Source organism: Haliotis rufescens, unplaced genomic scaffold (genome assembly GCF_023055435.1).
Source record: "Haliotis rufescens isolate VD_foot unplaced genomic scaffold, xgHalRufe1.0.p SCAF_12, whole genome shotgun sequence".
Lineage (NCBI taxonomy): Eukaryota > Metazoa > Mollusca > Gastropoda > Lepetellida > Haliotidae > Haliotis > Haliotis rufescens.
The window spans coordinates 12401678-12425278 of NW_025963802.1; the positions used below are offsets into that span (position 1 = coordinate 12401678).

At 40.7% G+C, this 23601-nt stretch overlaps 1 protein-coding gene across 1 annotated transcript; it reads right to left on the minus strand.

Moving 5' to 3' along the window:
* Positions 1-1210: 1210 nt before the first annotated feature.
* On the minus strand, positions 1211-23172 carry LOC124143393. The gene is made up of 6 exons (XM_046512363.2): positions 22377-23172; positions 17019-17810; positions 12484-12610; positions 11399-11496; positions 8549-8663; positions 1211-7686 (listed from the first exon to the last, which is right to left on the minus strand). Exons 1-6 carry the CDS (start codon positions 22622-22624, stop codon positions 4117-4119), a joined length of 4950 nt encoding a protein of 1649 aa, XP_046368319.2. The 5' UTR covers positions 22625-23172; the 3' UTR covers positions 1211-4116.
* Between the last annotated feature and the right edge of the window lie 429 nt (positions 23173-23601).

Genomic DNA, 23601 nt, shown 5'->3' on the forward strand with positions numbered 1-23601 from the left:
TGTAAACACATGGCCTGTAGGCATGGTAGGAAACGTCTTGTAAACGGTGATAAATACTACCAGAATATGTGAAAGAGTGCTGTGAAAAGATAACTGACACATCAGTAAAATGTTCAAACTGTCTGAAACTTGAAATACAGCTAAGATATTCTGAATACCGTTTTTGACGTAATAAGCGCCCAGGGCGCTCTCAAAATTAGTATATTATTATGGTGAAAAAAAAGGTGAGTTGAAAGATATATTTCGTGGTTTATGTTGACAGCCTGAAATGTTTATGTACGACAGATATATTTTTCCAGAATTTAATTGCCCATGATTAAGGGTGCATATAACACACGAGTGTGTATTATATGCGAATAAATAAGTATTGTGTACATTAATCAATCGGAAGGGGTGCTACATGGGATTGTTCACTAGCCAATATTTTAGCAAATATCGCCATAGGCGCTTATTAGAGCGGGGCGCTTATTAGAGCGGGGCGCTTATGACGTCGAATACGGTAATTAGTATACTACTCCACTTTTGATAGGGATACTCTTTATTTCCATGATACACGAAACAGATTCTATGGTCAAGTGTATATCAAATAGATTGACATGTGATTTTTCCCTATCAAAAGCTGACTGGTATAATTACAATAGTAACATAAGGAAAACAGGGCACAGTATTATTTTGTGAATTTGGACAATATTTGAAAAAAAAAACCTCAAATAGGCGACACCCTAAATAAGAACAATCATGTTTTCATAACAGTCAAAAATGTTTGGTCTTGTCCTGGTATCATAAACTTTCCTTCTGACTCACTGGACAGAACCGTATCAGAAACCATGGTGACATAGTTTATGTAAGGAAAGAGAACTCTTATTTTAGGGTCCAGACAAAACAATCTTGACGCTGATAGATATGAAATAAAATAAAATAAGTCATTTTGACTACGGTGGAGAAACATATTTTTCATAACCCAAAGGTTTGCATGTAATGATAATGTTTTGCCTTTTGCCTCAACCCACCTTTCTCCGTAATGTTTGCACGAGTGAGTGAGTGAGTTGGGTTTAACGCCGCTTTTAACAGTATTACAGTTATATCGCGGCGTGTCAGCTTAATGTGGGAGGAAAGCCCGAAGTGATGCAGGTCTCAGATGTTTACCACTTCGGTGAAACCCACAAGCACAGGTATGGTGCTGACAAACCTAGAAACATAATCAGGGCGAACCGGGATTCCAGCCCACAATCATAGGTTTCTGGCGTGCCCAAGGGACGCAACTCTGCACAGCAAACGCTTCTGAGACGACTGGGTCACCTGTGCCCCTACACATTTGCTAAGGACCAAAATAGGTGTGGTCCTCAGCAAATGATGTGTGGTATATATATCACCAGCAATCCCCAATTCATACATATTATCGATTCCCTTAAGTACTGAGACCTATGTTTATCACATCCTCAACTTAATTTTATATAATTCTATGATGAAGAATTCTTTGCACAAGGTTGTCACAATAACTGATGTCTCAGTGATGTCTCAACTTCTCTTGCTTGAAATCAATGACCATTTAAACTGGCATAGATCTACATTCAAAATACAAGCTAAATATACTACACATAAGAAGTTAAGGACCATCCAATTCTTTCATATTGCTATAGTTAATGTCATGGTATAACAGAATAACTAGGGTAATATGAAAGAATCAGGTGGTCCTGTACTTTGTTTTAAGTGGTATACGTAAAGCAAAAGGAGTTTAAGAACACAATGAATAAGAGGGTTATAAATTAACTTTTGCCCAATGCTAACAGTTGTTCTCAGATGAGTGAGTGACTGAGTGAGTATGGTTTTACGCCGCTTTTAGCAATATTCCAGAAATATCACGGCGGGGGACACCAGAAATGGGCTTCACACATTGTACCCATGTCGGGAATCGAACCCGGGTCTTCGACGAGACAAGTGAACGCTACCCGACCGCCCTGTTCTCAGATGAAACGCAAGACATGTCCAGAGCTTTCAGAGATGTCATCACTTGTTCTAATTATTAAACATGTTAAGGAAAGGACTGTTTGATCAGATGATTATATTTAGCCTTGTATCAATCAAACATGACTCGACACAAAGCTATGAACTATGGAGTCCAAGTACCAGCAGAAAAACAGTTTCACAGTCTATCTATATTTTCTAAGGATTGTCATTAAACTTTGCACAGAATAAATTCAAAAACAGTTGGAATGACCTTTGGTCCACACATATTCTGTATAACTAGCACTTCTTGACTTGACAAACAACATTACAAATTCGGAAACGTGTCATGTATTAAATATATGGCAAACCAGACACAAACACATATTGCAAAAGACGTTGATGAAAGAGAGATTACTGAATGCAATATGGCCACTACCTCCTATAGCAATCGGAACCCTTGTGACTGCATACAATATGGCACACGAGTAATTGGAATGAGATTACACTTGAGAGCCTGTGAAAGAACTATGAGAGATAATAGTATTGCATCGCCATGCTATAGTTGCCCTACCCTAACGTACCTTGTTACACACCTGACGAGGAATCTCAAATTGACAGGCATCTATTGTCAGTACTTCATGTTTCTATACACTATGTCTCTCCATCTTTCATGAATACAGCCGATATGCGATGTAGTCGATGTTTGTTTCGAACGTATCAAAAAAAGCCTGGTTCCAACGTGTGAGAAACCAGCAAGTACTCCGACCAATGAGCACCGAGCTAACATCACACTGTTTTGCTTGACAACGTATGCAAATTGTGCCATAGCCCTGTGGCTGCCTTCTCATTACACTGCCTTAATGTTAGGCAATGGTAGGGTTCACACAAAGTCCTTACAGGAGTAGGACTTGTTTAACTTCCATGAGTTATAAACTGTCCATTTTCATTAGCTTTGTAAAAATAGACACGCAACATTCCTACATCGCATGTCAGCTGTATGCTTTCACGGGTCAAAACTGAAATATTGACAACAGCCTGGCATCTGTAGCACATAACCTGCACCACATGCAAGCCCCTTGCATCTCGCTCAATTGACACTCAACCATAGACTCTTGACACGGAAAAAGAATACAGTGCATATTGTGTCTCAAGTATGCTGTCAAACTTCAACTTCTTTACAACACTACAGGGGTAAAAACCATGAGCTTAATCAAACTAGTCCACAACTCATTTCGAAATAACCATGTTAACATATAATTTTGGCAGCTTCAAGATTTGCACCAGTCGCAAAAACTAACCGACTTGAAGCCCTGTCTAACCCTGTACTCTCTTCACGGTCTTATCAAACATGTCAAATATGTATAAATATTACATTGATGCACAGCAGAGTAAAATCATTTCATGTCAAATTTGCAAGTCACGGAAGGCATGATGGATATCCTTTCGACAGACAAGTGCATAGACCAAAGTTACTTGTGGGACTAGTTCCTTAATATTGCATGCCTATATGTATATGTAATGCCAACGTCTCAATACAACCCGACAAGCTTTGGAAGATAAAAAAACATGTAGACGTCACGATGATTCAATGATTCAATATAATTCTAACATGGAACTATAAAATGTCAAAGGTATCAGTGGTTGTTCAGAATGTTCATAAACCACCCATGCTTGAAAAGGGTCAGCTCATTTTATCTTGAGGGGGTGGTGTAATATTGCTCGCATGTTTAAACCCCACAAAAGAAGAAATTATCCATGTACTGTGATTGTACAAAATGACCAAAATGCATGCTGTGAGATAGACCAAACATGTAAACAAAATGCATGTTGTAAGATAGATCACATACATAGTTTTTGATGAACAAAAATCTCAAGCCCCCATGAAGATAAAATCGCACAACCGTTATCCAAGCACAGTTTTCATATCAAAGTGCTCATGTTTGCTTCCCATGGAAACCAGTTACTGGATGAATATTGATGGAATGAACTGCCCAGATTTAACAAGGTTTCACAGTAATTCTATTTCGAAACATGTTCCTCACCATCTCCATGGTGACCTTGAGTGAGTGAGTGAGTGTGGTCAAGCAGTCGTCTTACACAGCTATAGCAATATTCACAGATTACTCACATAGGATTCAAACCTAGATCTTTGGAAGGACACTCTAACCATTAGGCTACGCCACCCCCCCACACAGCCCCTGGACTATTACTGACATTCTGTAGACTACCATGCAAACCCATCATGTACTCATTCGACTGGCGGAACTCTCTCTTCCATCTGTAGAAGGTCCTCAAGGAGATGGTGGGGTAGTGACTACAGAACTCCAGAAAGTCCATGTTGGGGTTCTGTTGGAGGAAGAGGTACTCCTCTCGACTTTGCTTCCTCGCCCGGGGTGAAAAGAAAGACTCTTCTTTAACCATCTGGGATGACAGAGCCCCGGAGTCGAGATAGGATGGAGGAATGCTGGTTGGCACGGAAGACATTCCTGGAAATGTTATCCCCCCTAAGTTGGAGCTTGAGGGTTGAGGTGCTGTGGCGGGGAAAGAGTCCAGCTTTGGGTGGCTGTTGGTTTCGTTGAAAGACTCCTCTTGTTTTATTGCCAGATATTGACTTTGGGCAGAGTCAGGAGCTGTAGGTGAAGCACTAGACTGAGCTGAAGACATTCCCGGGAAAGCTACTCCTCCCAGACCTGAAGATCCCGCATGAGCTGCTACAGGGGAAGTGGCTCGCTGCTCGCTGATTTCATCCACAGCTTGATCTAAAGGAGGAAGACCTGCTGATCGGCAGATGCTCTCCACAGCTGCACTGAGAGATTCGGAGGAGCTCAAGGAACTCACAATCCCTGGAGGATCAGGACTGTCTGTTGAAAACATGGCATGATCAGGAATGTCTAATGCTTTATTTGGTGGAAGAACTGGATCATTAAACATCTGCAGAGACTGTCCATCATTTGCTTCATTGTCTGAGTCGGGAGAGGAAGCGGCAACCTCTATCTGATTAGAAGTATTCTCGGGATCATGATATTGCAGTTGCCTCTTGAGAGATTCTGAACTCATTTCCACCTTCCTGTTTTGTTCGGCAGAGAGCTCTTTCCACCTGTTGAACACTTCCTCGGGGACTACAGTGAACACCTGACAGAATGCTTTGTAACTGACATCGGGGTGCTGCTCTAGGTACTCCAGGCTCTCGCGAATTTCTCTCCTCCATCGATAGAAAGTCCGAAGAGAGATGAGAGGGAACGTTATAGCAAATTCATTGTAATCCATGTACGGATTCATCAGAAAGAACAGATATTCAGTCTGATTGACCTTCCTGGTCTTGGTGAGGACCCAGTCCTCGGGTGAGTTCCCATTGTTCCAATCTGCTTTACACTGTTCATCTGTGGGCTCTTCTTTTTTCTGAATAAGGGTCTTCCATTTCGTGAAGACGGTTTCAGGCACCTCTCTACAGTAGAAAGAAAAGGTCTTGTAATCAATGTCAGTACTAACCTTCAGCAAACTGAACCAGTCTCTCACAAGCTTCTTCCACCGGCTGAACATCCCTGCTGGAACAGCTGGATAGAGCTTACTGAACTCCACTATACTGATCAGTGGGTTCTCCAGGAGGTACAAGAACCCTGGTTCTCTATGATAACCCTGTTTGGTGGCATATGTCTCACCATCATTCACCAGCGCCTGAAGACTTCGGATAGGGTTCTGTTCCTGACTGCCAGAACCTTCTTGAGGAGTCTTCAATTTGTCCTTCCACTCATTGAACATTTCTTGGGACACTTCGGGGAGCTCTGACACAATATCTTGGTACGATGCATCAGGATGTGCAGAGATGAATTCGATGATGGATTTGATTTCTCTCCTCCAGCGATAGAATGTTCCTGTAGGCATGTCTGGGAACAATCGCAAGAAGCCTTGAAGATCAATATCCGGGTTCTTTTGAAGGAAGCAGTATTCTTGACGACTAGCTTTCATCAGTGCTTTTCCACTGACTCTGGAGTTGCTGAAGGTACTAGTAAAATTATCACAGCTAGTTGGACTATTATTGCTTTGGGTGGCACACTGTTCATCACTGGACAACAGCTTCACTTTCTTTGTTTGATTAAGGAGTGTTTGAACAATGTGATTGTCATCTTTGGATAATTTCTCAATTTGAGAACTGAGATTCACAGATTCATCCTCACAGCCATTCATAAGTTCTTTTTCAGATAGCACAACCTCCCTCCATTTGGATACAACTTTTTCAGACACCTTTGGGTATGTTTTGTGAAAGTCCTCAAAAGATATGTTGGGATCGCCACGGAGGACATTGATCTGGTCCTGTATCTCTCTCCTCCACCTATAAAATGTCCTCACAGATGTGTTGGGGAATTGATATGTAAACCCTGCAAAGTCTATGCTTGGATGCAGCTGCAGATAGAGAAATTCATGCTCATTAATTTTTCGAGAGCTCTTCTCTTCTCTATCAATGTTCAGGTTCTCGTCTCGAGGTTCATCATCATAGTCATCTCTGTCACTGTCTACAACTAACCTCTCAGTGGCAGCATGATCTGCTGACTCAGACTGCAGAGATCGTGGAGATTCTTGTCCATGGGCACTCAGAGATCCTGCTCTTTTCTTCCACTGATGGTTCTTTGAAAGAAATCCAGAATCGGTGTCATCGAAATCAGAATGACTTATTTTGTTCGGAAGAGATGTTAGATTCTTTTCAGAAGAATTATCACTTGTGCTACCATTTTTAGAGCTTTCAGTATGACGGGTATCGGACATTGGTAGCTGAGAAAGCTGACTAGAATCCATACGTGCTAGGCCGGAGAGATTCAGGGCAGTTCCCCAGAAACCAGGATAGTCTCCCAACCAGCTCCCACCGATTCCTGGCCATGAACCAGGACTGGTTGAGAACCTACTCTGCTCCTGGGCTAGTCTCTGTGACATCATTGATGTCCACAAAACCTTCTGGGCCTCCTGAATGTGCTCAGCGGTAGACACAGCCTCTCGCTGCAGGTTCAAGATTTTGTTCCTGTTTTCCCTCAGCACATTCTCCCTCCAAATATTGAACACTTCTTCAGCCACTGTAGGAAAACATCTTGCAAACAGTGCATAGTCAATGGAAAAATTCTGTTCTAGGAACTTCCATGCTTGGAGATTCTGTTGCTTCCAGATCTTAAACACATGCTTGGGGAAATTGGGAAAATGTTTAGCAACTTCTGAATATTCTGCAGCAAGATTTTTCTGCATAAATTTGAGTACTTTATGTCCGTTGTTTTCTTCATCCCACTGTTGTTGGTTTGGCACAGGGCTGGACTTTCTACTGTCCAAGTCAGTCTTTAAGGATATCGATGTCATGTGATTGGCGGAACCGGTTCCAAAGAGGTAGCCCTTCTGCATCAATGATTTCCAGAAACTAAATACATTTTCTTTGGCATGGGGGATATATTGGATATATTCTTGATATGTCATGTCTGGATGCTGTTCCAGGAAGATGTACTCATCCTTGATCCGTCTCTTCCAGCGATAGAATGTCCGCTGTAGCACCGTGGGACAATGGCGCAAGAACTCGGCATAGTCTGTGAAGGGAGTCATCTCCAAGACCTCATACTCCTCCTTGTGAAACACCTCCTTCTTGTGGCTGTTTAGCACTGGTTCCAACGAGGCAAACTTCCTCTTCTTGCCACTCAGACTGTTATCAGGAGTGTTTGCCGGGGACCGACTGTCCAGACGAGGATGCACATGGTCAGAAGGGTTGGGCTGAAACATAAAGTTTGGATGAGTTGGAGGAGTAGTGTTTTATTTTTTTGGTGCGTTGCCCGAATCAGCAATATTCAAGCTCGATCAGGATAGCATGCGTAAAGTGAGTTTGGTTTAATGCATCTTTGAACAGTATTGCAGTATATCACAGCATGGATTAACACAACTCATCTTAATGTGAGAGGACAGCAATGCAAGTCTCAGACGTTTACAACTTTGATGAAACCAGTATGGGTATGGTATAGACAAACTTAGAAACATATTTGGGGCGAACCAGAATTCAAAACCACCATCACGTTTCTGACACGCCAAAGAAACACAACTCTGCACAGCGAATCGTGGCGCCTTGGACGACTTGGCCACATGTTTCGTAAGGCTAGTAAGTTGGTTTGTTTGTTGTTTAACGCCGCACTCAGCAATATTCCAGCATTTGGCGGCGTTCTGTAAATAATCAAGTTTGGACATGATCATCGATCTACACAATTGGGATAAAATGACATGTATTAACCAAGTCAGCAAGTCTGACACACACCCCTCCGTCAGTTGGCTCTTATGGCTAGCATCAGTTGCTGAAGTTTGTAAGTAAGTAGGTTTGAATTTACACTGAATGAACAAAGTCATCATAATTTCTGACATAACATGTGTCAAAAAGACTTAGTGTCTCTACTAGACAAGAGTTATCTCCCCTTATCGGATGCTCAGGTCCTCCGCGTCGGAACAAGTTCTCCCGAATGAAACTGTCCTTGAGCAAAACCATCAGAGCCCTAGTCAAGGGTGTCTGTACTGGCCAGCCAGTCCACTTATATATATGACAACTGGACAGACAGCTGCACTCAGTGAGGATGGCTTTAAAGAGTTGTACCTGTGGATGATCTGCTGGCTCCTGCTTGACTACAAGGTCGATGGGACTGGTCTGGTGGTCTGTCTGAGAGGGCAGGATTTTGGCCGCAGCAGTGGAAGAGAGAATCTGGGAAAATCTGCAAAAGACATAACATGGTAATCACAGCGGAGAGTGACATTGTGCTCAACTGGTCCCAGGGAAAATAGAAACCCCTGTGTGAGTGAGTGAGTGAGTGAGTGAGTGAGTGAGTGAGTGAGTGAGTGAGTGAGTGAGTGAGTGAGTGAGTGAGTATGGTTTTACGCCGCTTTTAGCAATATTCCAGCAATATCACAACGGGGGACACTAGAAATGATATTCACACATTGTATACCCATGTCGGGAATCAAACCCAGGTCTCTGGCGTGACAATGCTTTAACCACTAGTGAGTGAGTTGGGTTTAACGCCGCTTTAAACAGTATTCCAGTTATATCGCGGCATGTCAGCTTAATGTGGGAGGAAAGCCCGAAGTGTTGCAGGTCTCAGATGTTTACCACTTCGGTGAAACCCACGAGTACGGGTATGGTGCTGACAAACCTAGAAACATAATCGGGGCGAACCGGGATTCGAACCCACAATCATAGGTTTCTGGCTTGCCCAAGGGACCCAACTCTTTAACCACTAGGCTACCCGATCTCCCCTAGAAACGCCTGAAGGTTTCCGTATTAAGTATAAAGCACAGTCATGTTCTATCACAGTAAAGATATATACTGGGCTGACAGTTCAAGGAATCCCCAAGTCCTACTAATCAGCACGGTCGAAGATGCTGGAAAGAGCAATCAAAAATAATAATTCTGGTCTCCCAAAAGTTATTTAATTAACACTGAATTTCAAGATACAAGTTATATCAGAGAGCTACTGGGCATGAAATTGTTTCCTTACCTACATCTGACAGTCAAGTTTTGTGAGTCAGAACCACATGTGACATAAATTAGATCCACGCCACCCATACTAATACACACAGCAGGCATGGGTTCATAAAGGGTCACTAGGCAACGCAGTCAGGTTGATAGTTTTCAGTGTTCTCATACCAGAGAGACATTCACTAAAGCTTCTACTTATTGGCCAAAATAAAGACACATCACCATCGTTAACCAATCATCAACCTTGTCACATCATTTGAGTAAGTGAGTGAGTGAGTGAGTATGGTTTTACGCCGCTTTTAGCAATATTCCAGCAATATCACGGCGGGGGACACCAGAAATGGGCTTCACACATTGTACCCATGTCGAGAATCGAACCCGGGTCTTCGGCGTGATGAGCGAACGCTTTAACCACTAGGCTACCCGACCGCCCCTCGTGTGAGTAAGTACACAGGACTTGCTGATGGATTCACAATCTCACCAAACAGCTGTAAACTAGTGACATATTGCGGTATGGTTATCAACATATAACACAAATGTCAAGGGAAATAGCATTTTGTAGATAGATTCATCAAGCAGGCTAATTAGATATGACCAGGGATTTGGAGTGTGAGTGAGAACCAATCTCATTAAAATCAGATCTTTGTTCTCGCTACCGCCAAGGCCAGGCGTTTTATATTTATCGGATTACAGACCCGCCAACTCCAATTTTTAAGAAAATGTAAAAAATAATAATAATCAGATTTCCATATTTTTTTTTCGCAAATAACCGCGTAATCAGTTATTTTATTTGTTATCATCACCTTTTAATAAAAAACATGAATTAACCGTTGTAAACTAGCAAAGTGTTACATAATCAATCTTTGTTGATCTCTAAGCCATGAATAGCCTCCCTTGACAATTGTCCGTGTTGGTAGAATTTTTATTTTTACAAGGGGCTTTGTCGGCCCAAATGGCGGTCTTTTGAGCACAGAATAAGTTCATAAAGTATGCCAGAGGCATTCTGCATTAAAAAAAAAATGCATCTGGCTTCTTCTTTTTTTTCCTCCTCCAACCCTGGACTTTGGGCTGAAGAATCTGTAATCCTAAAACTAAAAAAAAGCCTGGCCTAAACAAACATCAAAAGCCATACAATTACAGGTCACATCGAGTGACATTTCATCCAACCAATCACAGTGTCACTTACCAGACAGGGAAAAGTGACAGGTGGAATTTGTTTTCTAATCATGCCACCTCAAAAAGGTTAACATGGGGAATTCCGAACGGCACTTACTTCCTTCAAAATCATCATCTGTTTCTCACTTCAGTAGGATAAACATTTCAAACGGAAAGTCCCTGGGAAGAACAGCCATACAATCTTGGACATGTATTAGTTTTCAATTTTTGGAGAACTTTGTCAAAATATTTTCAAAGCATTGTCTGGTATAAACATAATACTTGCCAGTTTGAAACTTATGCTATAAAGCTCGAGTAAGCTGCTTTCTGATTGGCTAATGTCCACTCCTGTTAGTCATTTTATTGGTCAGTCAAAGTTTGCAAAGTGTCATTCTGACATGACCCGTAATGAGATGACCTCTTTGTTTAGTGCTAATGAGAATAAGATCTGATGTTAACGAGAACAAGAACCAAATAATATTTCTGACAAATTAATTACAGTCTGCAAATTTCTGGACCAAGGTTTGATGGCATATACAAAGCTTCATGACAAAAGGACACACATTCAGCCAAGACACACCAAACCTTATTAGTCAACTGTTATAACATGCTAGGGGGGAGCAATGAACCAAAAGATATTTTCAATATGATGTGTTCTTGTTGAGTATTGTTCACCTTCGTTGACCTTGTGACCTTCAGATGTAGATGGACAGACAGGATATCACATAATCTTAGCAGATCTTTGGGTGAGCTGAACATCAACTATCTAAAAGTCACCTAGCACACCAGAACTGTTTAATGGCAGAGATAATCTACCTGTCTTCAGCTATCTTCCTCTTCTTGCCACTGTTATCAGGGGTGTTGGCTGGGGATCGATTGTCCAAGCAGGGATGCACAAGGTCAGGGGGGTTGGGCTGAAACACAAAACCCTGATATGAGTGGGGGAAGTGGGGGTGTGAGCAATCTCATTAAAATCAGACCTTAGTTCTCGCTACCGCTAAACAAAGATCTGAGGACATCCCACTTGGGGTCACGTCAGAACGACCTTTCATCCGACCAATCAGTGCATCGCTTACCAGATTATGAAAGTGACAGTCGGAATGTGATTACTAATCATGCAATCTCGAAAACTTTAACATGGGGTATTCCGAACGATAGTTACGGGTTTGAATCCTTACAATCTAGACCATTCCAGAATGTTTTTTTTGTTCAGGTTTCAAATTTGTAATGGAGAATTTGTCAAAATTTGTTCCAAAGCGTAGTCGCCAATTTGAAATTTGTGCCGTAAAGATGCTTTCTGACTGGTCATTCCATTGGTCAGTCAAAGTTTGCGCAAGGTTGGTCTGACGTGACCCGTAATGGGATGTCCTCAGATCTTTGTTTACCGGTAGCGAGAAATAAGATCGGATTTTAATGAGAATGGGGAGTGAGTGAGTGAGTTAGGGTTAACGCCACTGAGCTGTGTAAGTGCATTAGTTCTATCCCAGGATGTCAGTTTAACGTAGGAGAATGCACAGACAGAGTACAATCATGCAGGGGAAAGTTGGGGTTCAAATCAACGAGAAGCAGATCCTATCCTGGGTAAGGAACACAACTCTGCATGCACCTTGATGTCATTACGAGACCAACAGGGTGCCATTGTACAAAGCGATCTTAGCACTAGCCTCAGCACTCCCATACCTTAAGACAGACTTACGACAGTCATAGCACCAAGGTTGTTATGTACGTTGTCACAGATTTGTGAGGATTTTACAAGACAGTGTCTTGTCAATCAGACAGCAAGATTCAATTTTCCACTGTTCCTCTGTTAAAACTGCAGAGCCCAACACATGCCCAGTACAGCCAAATGACTTAGAAGACTTTATTAGAGACTCTATAGAAGCACTGATGAAGTGTCGCACCTGTGGATGGTCTGCTGGCTCCTGCTTGACCACAAGGTCGATGGGACTGGTCTGGTGGTCGGTCTGGTGGTCTGTCTGGGAGGGGAGGGTCTTGGCCGCAGCAATGGAGGAAAGAGTCTGGGTGACCCTGCAAATTTTACATCGTAACATGATAATCATTTCTGACAGTATTGAAAGATTGCAAGTTTATTAAATTGGTCCCTGGAAGCAATGGCACCATACCTATTCCTATGTTCATATTGAGTATATTGATCAATGGTGATCAGGTAGAAAAATGTATTTGTTGCCTGAAATCGTCTTAACAACTTCTAGGACATAGCGCTGTAGCAAAGTCTTATGTTTATCAAATAATACATAAATTTGGGACCAGATTTTTCTCATTGCACATTAAAAATTTTGAAATCATGAAATGACAAATCAATACAAAGACCATTAGTCTGAAAAATCCATTTTCCAGAAAATTACTGATATACAACATAAATCTACAATTACAGAGTCCATCATTCAGTAACATTGTCATGTGGCAGAGTGAGTGAGTGAGTGAGTGAGTGAGTGAGTGAGTGAGTGAGTGAGTGAGTTGGGTTTAGCGCCGCTTTTATTAGTTTTAACATTAGTCCAGTTATATCACGGCGTGTCAGCTAAATGTGGGAGGAAAGCCCGAAGTGATGCAGGTCTCGGACGTTTACCACTTCAGTGAAACCCACGAGCACGGGTATGGTGCTGACAAACCTAGAAACATAATCAGGGCGAACCACGATTCAAACCCAATCATGTGGCAGAAGACTGTTGTAAATATATTTGGAGTAATTGTCAGGTGGCAGCAGAATGATTGAAGTGGTAGTAAACTGTCAAGTATTTTCAACAGTAGTGAGCTTAACAGAGTTATCACCCTTGTAAACATGAACATGATGAACATGGCAGGCTTGATCATTCGAGAAGTTTCAACATGGGACAGTTTCTAGAAGGCAGCATTAGAAATTGGTACTAGTCCTGTAGTCCTTGCCAAACTGCCCAATAGTTAAGGTATCCTAAGGACTAGTAGATATTTGCCATTTTTAAGGATTTTGCTATATGTTATCATTATAAGGACTTGTGGACTAAACCTGTTAGTTTCTATTGCTGTAAGGCCTGACTTGTGTCGTATCTACTTGCCAGCACTACTCTGGATTCAAGAACAAGGATGGCCTGTTTCCAAGACAACAGTGACAATATTCTGAATATCCATGAGTGCAATGTCATTAATTCTAGGGCCTGCTACTTACTACTGCTGCCACTCATTTAACCCATTGTATTCAACTGTTTGATTGTAAACCTGAAACTGTTTCAATATAATTTATTGTTAACTCACTGACCTTGTGCTGTCATTTTCTGATTTAACAATTCAGTTTTGTACATACTAATTTCCGGGTTAACTTCTGCATTTCAATTTGGAAATCACTATGTAACAACATTAGTTAGTTTTACTGGAAAATTGACAATTTTACTGGGTACAGTACCATCAGGATTAACGAGGTTTCACTGAATGAAAAATTTCATCACAAGTCAGTCCCATAGACGTTCCGAAAGTGGATGAGTGTAGGGCTCGGACGGGTAACTCGGGTACTCGGGTCGGGAGTAGGACACGGGTACCCACAGTACTACTCGGACCCGTGGTTAGTCACGTGATATGTTTAATAGCAAAAATTTAGATATCTAGAACTTCCACGGTTGCACTATAGATATCTAGAACTTCCACGGTTGCACTATAAGTGTTCGCATTTCTTTCTGACCATGCACACATTCCTTTTGACTTAAACCTTTTGGTTTAAACAGAGATAAAACGTCATGTAGTACACTTCAGTGTATGCATGACCAGATCGTTTTATTTGAGTATCTAAATACGTCTTGCCAGGGCTATTCCCCTATTGAACATTTGTACATCTCTTTGAGACCAACAGCGGGTACCAATTTTGGTAAAAAATACAGAATTGAAAGATCTTTAATTTCGTTGTTTGTCTGTGTCAGTATTTTACCCTTATAGATGTCTCTTACAAATAATACTACATGCACATATTAATTTACATATCTCCGTTTTTGTGATAACGCAGCTCTACATTAACGACGAGTAAAAAAAATCGTCGATGCCATTGTTCTAAACAGGAGTACCGGTAATCAGCAGGTAAAGTTTGAAAATAAAATATAAACATGCGCTTTGTGTTTCAAATATTCACTTATAATATATTTTTCGGTGATAAAGATGATATATTTAATGTTTATTACCACTTCTTTGTTTCAGCTACTCATTTGTAAAATTAACTTGAGATACTTTTTCGCAAAACGTGTTCAATCAATCAGTTTTTTCGGTAATAAGGCCTCAGGCCCATGTACAGATATATACAATTTAGTTTCACATCAAGTGCTGCATGAAATAATATTTACAGGTAAGAAGAACGAAAAAAAATAGCATTTTTAACATAATTGGCTAAGTTCTCAAGGCGGTTTACACCAGAAGAGTTTAACATTCTAACCAGTGTGTCTTTACAATTATTACCAGTAATGAAACGTGTTTGTTGTTATTGTGTCTATTATGCTAATGGTCATGACAGGACACCAGTTCAATAATTGATATATCCAGCTTTTGAATGAAAATAATACCATAATTCTGAAGGAAATATATACAAAGATCCTATTGATCATGTTGATTACATCCAGTTTTTAACTAATCATTGTTTTTAGAAGTAACATAATTTGGCATAACACAACTGCCACAGGCTAATTTGCATTTCACAAGACAGAACTTTTCTCGTTTTAAAAAAAAAGCTGACATCAGAACAGACTGGCGCTTTACCATGTTTACATACTGTTTGGCAACTGAGAAATGGATGATAATATACATTTATACATCAAAGTGACCGTATCACCACCTCTCCATATGACCACCTCTCCGTATGTTTTCAATGACATGCAATGTAAACAAAGGAAAACTATGCACATGGAAATGGTTTTTCACATTTTGAGATATTTTCTCATGGAAAGTTAACCGTGACATATGTTTATCTAGATGTGTAGACTTGTTAAAAATGAAACAGAAGAAAATATTGCTGTGAATAATAAGAGTTGGGGCTGTATGTGGTAAAGCGGGCCATGTGGAACGGGGAATATGGAATTAGTAAGTATCGGAGGGACACACGATTTTGAAAAAAATTAATGTAAACATTATAGAATGAAGTTTTATTTGAAATTAATAAAATGGATCACAAACGTAAGACCAGATATACAATGAACACTTACAGAGTGTAAGAACAGGGTTAAATTAATAGTGTAATTCAATACGGATTTGTTGATATTCTATTTCCAATGACGGATCATGAGTCTTATACTGACAGCCTGAAACGATTCTAATGAGTGAGTGAGTGAGTGAGTGAGTGAGTGAGTGAGTGAGTGAGTGAGTGAGTGAGTGAGTATGGTTTTACGCCGCTTTTAGCAATATTCCAGCAATATCACGACGGGGGACACCAGAAATGGGCTTCACACATTGTAATCATGTCGGGAATCGAACCCAGGTCTTGGGCGTGATGAGCGAACGCTTTAACCACTAGGCTACCCGACCGCCCATAATTCTAAAGAAAAGTCTGTGCGTATTATCATGATTATACACGAGAGATATATTTTCCAGGATTTAAATGCTCCAAATTAGGGGTGCATATTATACCATGTATACAGTGTTTACTGTACACAAATAAATATGGTAAGTAAGCTTTGTGTACCGGTAGATTGATCAGTCAGAGGGGGCGCTTATCATGCTCATTGGGATTGTTCATATGCCAAAATATATCCAAATATTGCTGTGGGTGCTTTTTAGAGCAGGGCACCAATAACTTCTTCAAATATGGTACATTCCAATTTGGGGAATGAATATATCTATAACATGCCATAAATGTATTAAGCTGGTGAAAGACATTTTTCAGTCAGAACCAAGTTAAGTGGGTTGTATAACTTACAACTCTGAATAATGTTTTTGTTTGTTTGTTTGTTTGTTGTTTAACACCTCACTCAGCAATATTCCAGCTATATGACGACAGTCTGTAAAAAATCAAGTCTGGACCAGACAATCCAGTGATTGACATAATGAATCAATCTGCACAATTTGGATACAATGACATGCGAGTCTGGCCACCCGATCCCACTAGTCACCTCTTATGGCAAGCATGGGTTTTTCTTTTGAAAAAATGATAATGTCATCCTCGGTGGGATCAAGCATGTCAAGTTTCAGCTTCCAAGGTCTAAGGTCCTAAATGGCTGAAATTACCAATGCGACAGTAATTTTCACTCACAAAGGTTATCGAAGAGAAGCTAATTAAAGACGCTGACAATGCAAACAGGCCATGACATCAACTTGCTAGACTTTCAGCCAGGTGAGCTAATAATTGAGCTCGGTATTTGGCATCTCTTGTTGATGCTAATAAACACATAACTAATCATGAACACATCCAATTTGGTTGTCTCAAAAAGTGGGTGCTAAGTCAAGTGCATATCACTGAAACTGGACCACCTACCGCTCTGCTTTATCATCTGTGTCCTCAACAGTTTCCGCTACAAAGTCTTCATCCTCCGCTCGGTCCTCTGCCTTTACTTCTGCTATGGTGAGAGGACTGTCACTTACACTATTATTGCTTCTCTCGCTGTCATTTTCATTCACAAATCTTGATATGTCCATTTTAGCACTTGCCGACAGCATGCTAGGGCTTGGTGTCCAAGGTCGATCTTGCATAGAAGTCAGTGGCAGAAAGTTTAGACTAGAGTTACCTCTCCTTGATTCAGGGATCCCATCCTTTGATGGCACATCACGACTAGAGCTTTTATCACAGATAGAATCGGAGTCATTTACCTCATCTTTTTTGCTCAGTTCTAAAGGAGCAGAATCGTCTCCCTTTGAATAATCACCCACACTGAAATGATCAAACGGCTTGTGTTCGCTTTCAACGTCACTTCCCACATTGGACACATCAGACATGTAATCATCGTCTTCATCACAATTTTCATCCTCATCATCATCCTCATCATCGTCATCTTCATCATTGGCAAGTTCAATGCTATAGTCATTTTCTGATGATTTTTGTTGCGAAGCCAATGCTTCCACTCGGAGACCTATTGGACGATTGACAACTTCTTTGATGCTGAAGTTTTCTTTCGTTCCTTTGTCAATCTCCAAACAGACCAGTCCAACCACTTCAACGGTGTGCTGAAAGCTGAGGTACTGCATACATATCCGTCGAATGGACTTGATAATTTGAGGAAAGAAATTGTGTGGTGTGCCATCATCGTCGTCGCCAAGACTGGTGCCTCTCCTAAAAAAAATCATAATTCATAAACATTTAATATATAAGGTGACCACATTAAGCAGAACCACAATCATATGACGCATCCTGAAAATCAAGTCTAGATCATATAACCCAGAGGTTGCTAGCATGAGGTGAGCGGAAATGGGGTTTAACGCTGTGTCCAAAATTATTGCACTTATATAGCGGCGTGCATGCACGTGTATGTGGTTGCTTGTCCGGACTGATGCAATTTTATCGTGCTAGGCCCCTAAATACCATGCCGCAGTTTAACATGAATACACCACTCAGACACAGCATACTGACTCTGAGCCGACCAGTCCTTTTTTTATCCCCTTAATTACAAGTGCCAGACAGGATAACAACAAGTACCATCTTTTAACGTCTTATGGTATGACACGGCTGGGGATTGAACCCGTGACTTTCCGCTCTCCAGGCAGACGCTCTACCACGAGGGCAGTCGGTTGATAGCATGAGGTACAACACATGACATCAATGTACAATGACACATAATCAGCCCTGCCACAATTGCAAGCACAGCCAAAGGAAGCCATTCAGCAATACCAAAGAACAGGAAAACTTCAAATAGAACGAGTCCTCAAAACACTACAATGGCTTCTTTTCCCATATGACTTGGATTGAAAATATCCCACTGATCCTAGCACTCAACACGCTTGTTAAACAAATATTTAAGCCTCATTTGAGCAAAAAGCAATGCTCAGAATGAGCACTCTGTAACTACTTCAATGGTAAGCATGTGGTTCAGGGAACTCATTCTCCCCTGACAGTTATATTAACATACGGTATTAGACGTAATAAGTGCCCCGCTCTAATAAGCGCCCACGGCGATATTTGCTAATATATTGGCTAGTGAACAATCCCAATTGGCACCCCTTCCGATTGATCAATGTACACAAGACTTATTTTTCCGCGAATAATACACACTCGTGTGTTATATGCACCCATAATTATGGGCAATTAATACATAAACATTTCAGGCTGTCAGCATAAACCACGAAATTTATCTCTCAACTCCGCTTTTTTTTTCACCAAAATAATATTCTAATAAGAGCCCCCTATTTCTAATTTTGAGAGCGCCCTGGGCGCTTATTACGTCGAATACGGTATGTCAATTTAGTGTGGACAAGAGAAAATCCATAGTGCACATCTATCTTAACAGTGATGTCTTAACAGGCTAATCTAGTGTCTGTGGAAAATTCCAGCTTTATGACAGCAGCCTGTAAATATTCGAGGCTGGACCACACAATCCAGTGATATCAGCAACGATCTGTTAGGTGTGAGTGAGTTGGGTGTGATGCCGCTTTTAACAGTATTCCAGTTACATCACGGCGTATCAGCTTAATGTTGGAGGAAAGCCCGAAGTGATGCAGGTCTCAGACGTTTACCACTTCGGTGAAACCCACGAGCATGGGTATGGTGCTGACAAACCTTGAAGCATAATCGGGGCGAACTGGGTTTCGAACCCATGATCATAGGTTTCTGGCATGCCCAAGGGACACAACTCTCAACTCAAGTACAGTTTCGACTAATATACAATTTCAAGACTAGTTGATTGGTTGGTTGGTTTGTTGTTTAACACCGCACTCGGCAATATTCCAGCTATCAGGCTATATGACGGCTTTAAGACTCGTGCTATGACTTGTACATATTATGATAGTTATTTGATAAAAGATAATTTCAAATGTTTTTGGCTACCTACAATATTGGCTTGACTTCTTGATTTTACCACTGGCTACTTGGTAAAAATTTAAACTTTGAGGCCTGCCACCTGCCCTACTGTCTGGTATATAAATTTATGACTACTTATGCATTCACTGTTACGTAGATTCTCAAGTAATTGCTTGCATTATTTTAACTGAAGACACGAGGTGTCTCTTATTTTTCTATTTTTTCCTCATACTGTCATCGGCGATCCATTATTGTTGGTGGATCAAGGGAAGTAACTCTATCTTTTGTAACCTACGTGTTCATTGGTCAGGTAACAATGAAGATGGGCAGGCAACTTTTATTGGTCACCTGCCAACTGTCTTGGTGGGTTTTAAAATTATTTCAAACACTAACCAATCATCTTGTTAAATTTTCCAAATGTAACTATGTTCCTTATCTTATGTTTTCAAGAAATCAATAAATCATATAAACTATAACCATGGTGACCGTCCTGTACTTGTGGTACATAATGTAGTAGTGAGTGAGTGAATATGGTTTTACGCTGCTTTTAGAAATATTCCAGCAATATCACGACGTGGGACACCAGAATTGGGCTTCACTCATTTTACCCATGTCAGGAATCAAACCCGGGTCTTTGCCGTGACAAGCGAACACTTTAACCACAAGGCGACCCAACCTCCCCACATAATGTAGCAACTTGGTCATGCTTGTAATAAACAAATCATTGGATCAGATGGCCGTCATTATTCAATGTTTGAGTTCACTTCAACAGAAAACCACTGGCTGCCATAGTCCAAGCCTTGGAGGACAACAATAATTCGATATTGATGATATGGCAGAAAACCAAGTCTTGTGGACAATATTTCTATAAAGGACATGTCTTGATACTGATTGTAACACCGAGACGTTGTGAGTTCTTTTGTATAATAACCTCTTTTTTTACACAACAATGTAAAATAATAAATTTCATTTTGCATTAATCATGTTAATAATATCATTTCCTGAAATCACAGACCGAAAAATTGAGCTGCTACAATGAGTAAAACCCCACTCAGTCACCCTTACCGAGTCAGGTCATGTCTTAAATAATTTAATATTGTGTGAACTCAACCTCTAAAACAATCTGTGTTCATGACAATCATACAGTGTCTTGATACTTACTGCACTGTAGACAACAGTGTGACTATAGATAGACCATCCTCACCGGTCCATTTTTAGCCTACTGGTCTAGACACTGTAATTTGTGCTGTGTGTGACACTGTGACATGTTCCCAATTAAATCAGGCTAATAATTAACTGTTAGATTGATCTAGATCATAACATGCAAGAGAACAGACAAAGTGATGACTGAATGTCATTAATTGAAGTTGCTGAGATAGCCAATTAACCATAGCCTAGTAACCTTTGACTGTTCAGCAGTCTCTCTGCTTAGATGTTTGAAAGAAGAATACTGAAATAATCACCTATCCTGTTTATTGGCTTCATGTCCCTATTGGCTTCTACGTGTTGTGACAGCATCATCCCTTTGTTGCCAACGCCTACCAATGTTATCCCACTCATGTATGCAATTGTGGTTACTGTTAATCCTCTACTGTTAATCCTCCACCTACTATATATATTCTGTACTATGTCCCTCATTCAGTCTTGCTTGACAACGGTATAAGGATCTATACCGAAACGTCGCTTTTCACAGTATTAAAGAAGTTGTTATCCATAACATTGTGTCTACCTTGTCATCCGTCAACTTCTAAGTAATGCCTATCAAACAATTTAATTTACTGAAATTTGCTTGAAAATAAAGGCTGAACACTGTTGGTTGGTTTGTTGGTTTGTTTAACGCCGCACTCGACAATATTTCAGCTATATGACGGCAGTGTGTAAATAATCGAGTATGGACCAGATAATCCAGTGATTGATATCATGAGCATCAATCCACGCAATTGACACTGTTGAACAGGTTATACCACAGCATGTCAATGCCCTTTGTTTTTCTCATGGGGATCAAGTTTGATTATGTTGATGTAAAATAGTTTTACATGACAGCGCATTTTAGGATTGTCAATTCGAAATTGGAGCTGTTACATTGAGTAAGTTTCGTTCATGACAGCGATGGAGATTTCAAATGTCAGGGCAACAACAAAAATCAAATTGTCAATTTATCTACATTGTCTCCTTTTACAAAACATGTTTTAAATCCTTAACTGTTTCAATCTGTGCAATAGCCAAACAAAATTAAAGCATGATTATTAAAGAAAGATTTAAATCTAAATGGACAAATTAGTTGACATCAATTATTCCTCCTTCGAATTAAATATTCACGAAATAAACGAAAGAAAATATTGTCATTCGACTTCTGTTATCATCACAAATGTCTCCAATGAAGAATGTATAGGACTGTTTCATCTAACGCCACATGAGCGAGACAGTGCGATAACGTTATGACATTTATAACCCAAATAGACTCCAGACATCTCATAATCCCCGACACCCCACGTGACTGAGTCTTATCGTACAATGCTGTGTGGCAGGTGGCATGCTTTTGTTCGACCCGACTGCATCAAACTCGCCATCAACAAACGCCCTGGGTGAAAACAAGCAGTGAACGACTATCTAAATATAAGTAAAAACCATGGACAGGATTTCGTACACAATGAACACACATGTCGCTCGCAAAACAACATTTTCAAAACCGAGCAAGCCCTGTGACCCGAGCTGCCATCTTGACCCCCGAGATTGCGTGCCAAATGTGACTGTTTTATATGCTATTTTCAAAACAAACCCACGACAACTAAATTAACTAATGATGCGCGGCAAAAATTGTCTACTTTTAGGAGGAAGAAATATATGCTATGTATAGACTCGTGTCGGAGCCATTTCATCACTTACCCACATTCGACACAATGCGAATCGTGAGCCTCCATTAAATGCCACGCGAGGCTGCAATCTTTCAAGCCGATTCGGCTCTTCAACTTCTTCCAACGGTCGTAAGAATTGCCGAGGTAAACTCTCCGTGCATCCCGCCATTTTGTTGCTTCTTGTTGTCTCCTTCTTTTTTCGTGGAGAGGTTTTCTTGGCCTGCCAACTCGCGGAAACTGGGTTTGTTCAGACGGTTTGCCATCCTCCATGGCAGCCATTTTTGTTGGCAATGTTTGGGCTGACTGACCCAGTTCGGGATAACGGGCGCTGTGGGCATGCGCCTGTACCCCTCTTGTGTCGGGAGCGTCACGAATGAGTAACTTTACTAATCCTTGTCATTTTGACTGACATGTGTCAATGGCCTGACACTCGCGCGTTCAGTGGTGTGTGTGAGGATGTGACACTTCATCGCTTGGTGACATCAAAACTTGCGACTGTCATCGAATACCTGTGCGGTGAATTTGACAAAAATGGCCCGTTGACATAAGTGGTGACTTGTTGACATTACCTCTACTGTCATGTGATGTGAATGTACGAGGCAAAGAATAAAAATTACGCATTATTTACACCGAAAAGACGCGATAGCCACTTCCGATATTGAGCTAAAGTTATAAATATTGTCACGAATTCGTGATAATTATTCTGATAAGTTTCCTGATAACTTAACTGATAAAAGATGACACCACTTGAAACATCTTTGTAAACATTGCATAACGTATTGGCAAAGGGATTTTCGTTATGAGGTTGTTATCACCCCCGACTGATATCGGCGTATGTCTATATCAAGTGCTGTCAATCAACCACGTGGACGGTAAACGAGTCTGTTGACATGAGTGGACTGCATGGTATGATCAGATGGTATGTCGACTTGACCAATCCCAAGCAAGCTTTCTGATTGGTAATACAGAAAGTGGCTACTTGTTACAAATGGTAAATAATATTCAAAACTGGGAACTAAGGAGGACCTTGATGAAATTATTATGACATTAGAAGAAAATATTGTAAAAAAGGGCGTTATCCTGATCGATACTGTGAAACTTGATTAATCGGGACGAGTTAGCCCGGAACGAGAGCATGCACCAACCCTGCTATACAAAGTGACATTAAAATGATATACTCGTTATTTAACAATCCCGATTTTTTTAATTCGTACGATTTCACAAATAAAACGTGCGGAATAACAAAGTTCACGTTC

Coding starts and splice junctions, on each gene's coding strand:
- LOC124143393 (XM_046512363.2), bottom strand. CDS start 22,624: ATGGCTGCCATGGAGGATGGCAAACCGTCTGAACAAACCCAGTTTCCG. Junction 17,811..22,376: donor TCGCATTGTGTCGAATGTGG/GTAAGTGATGAA, acceptor GATTTTTTTTAG/GAGAGGCACCAGTCTTGGCG. Junction 7,687..8,548: donor AGCCAGCAGATCATCCACAG/GTACAACTCTTT, acceptor TTTATGTTTCAG/CCCAACCCTTCTGACCATGT.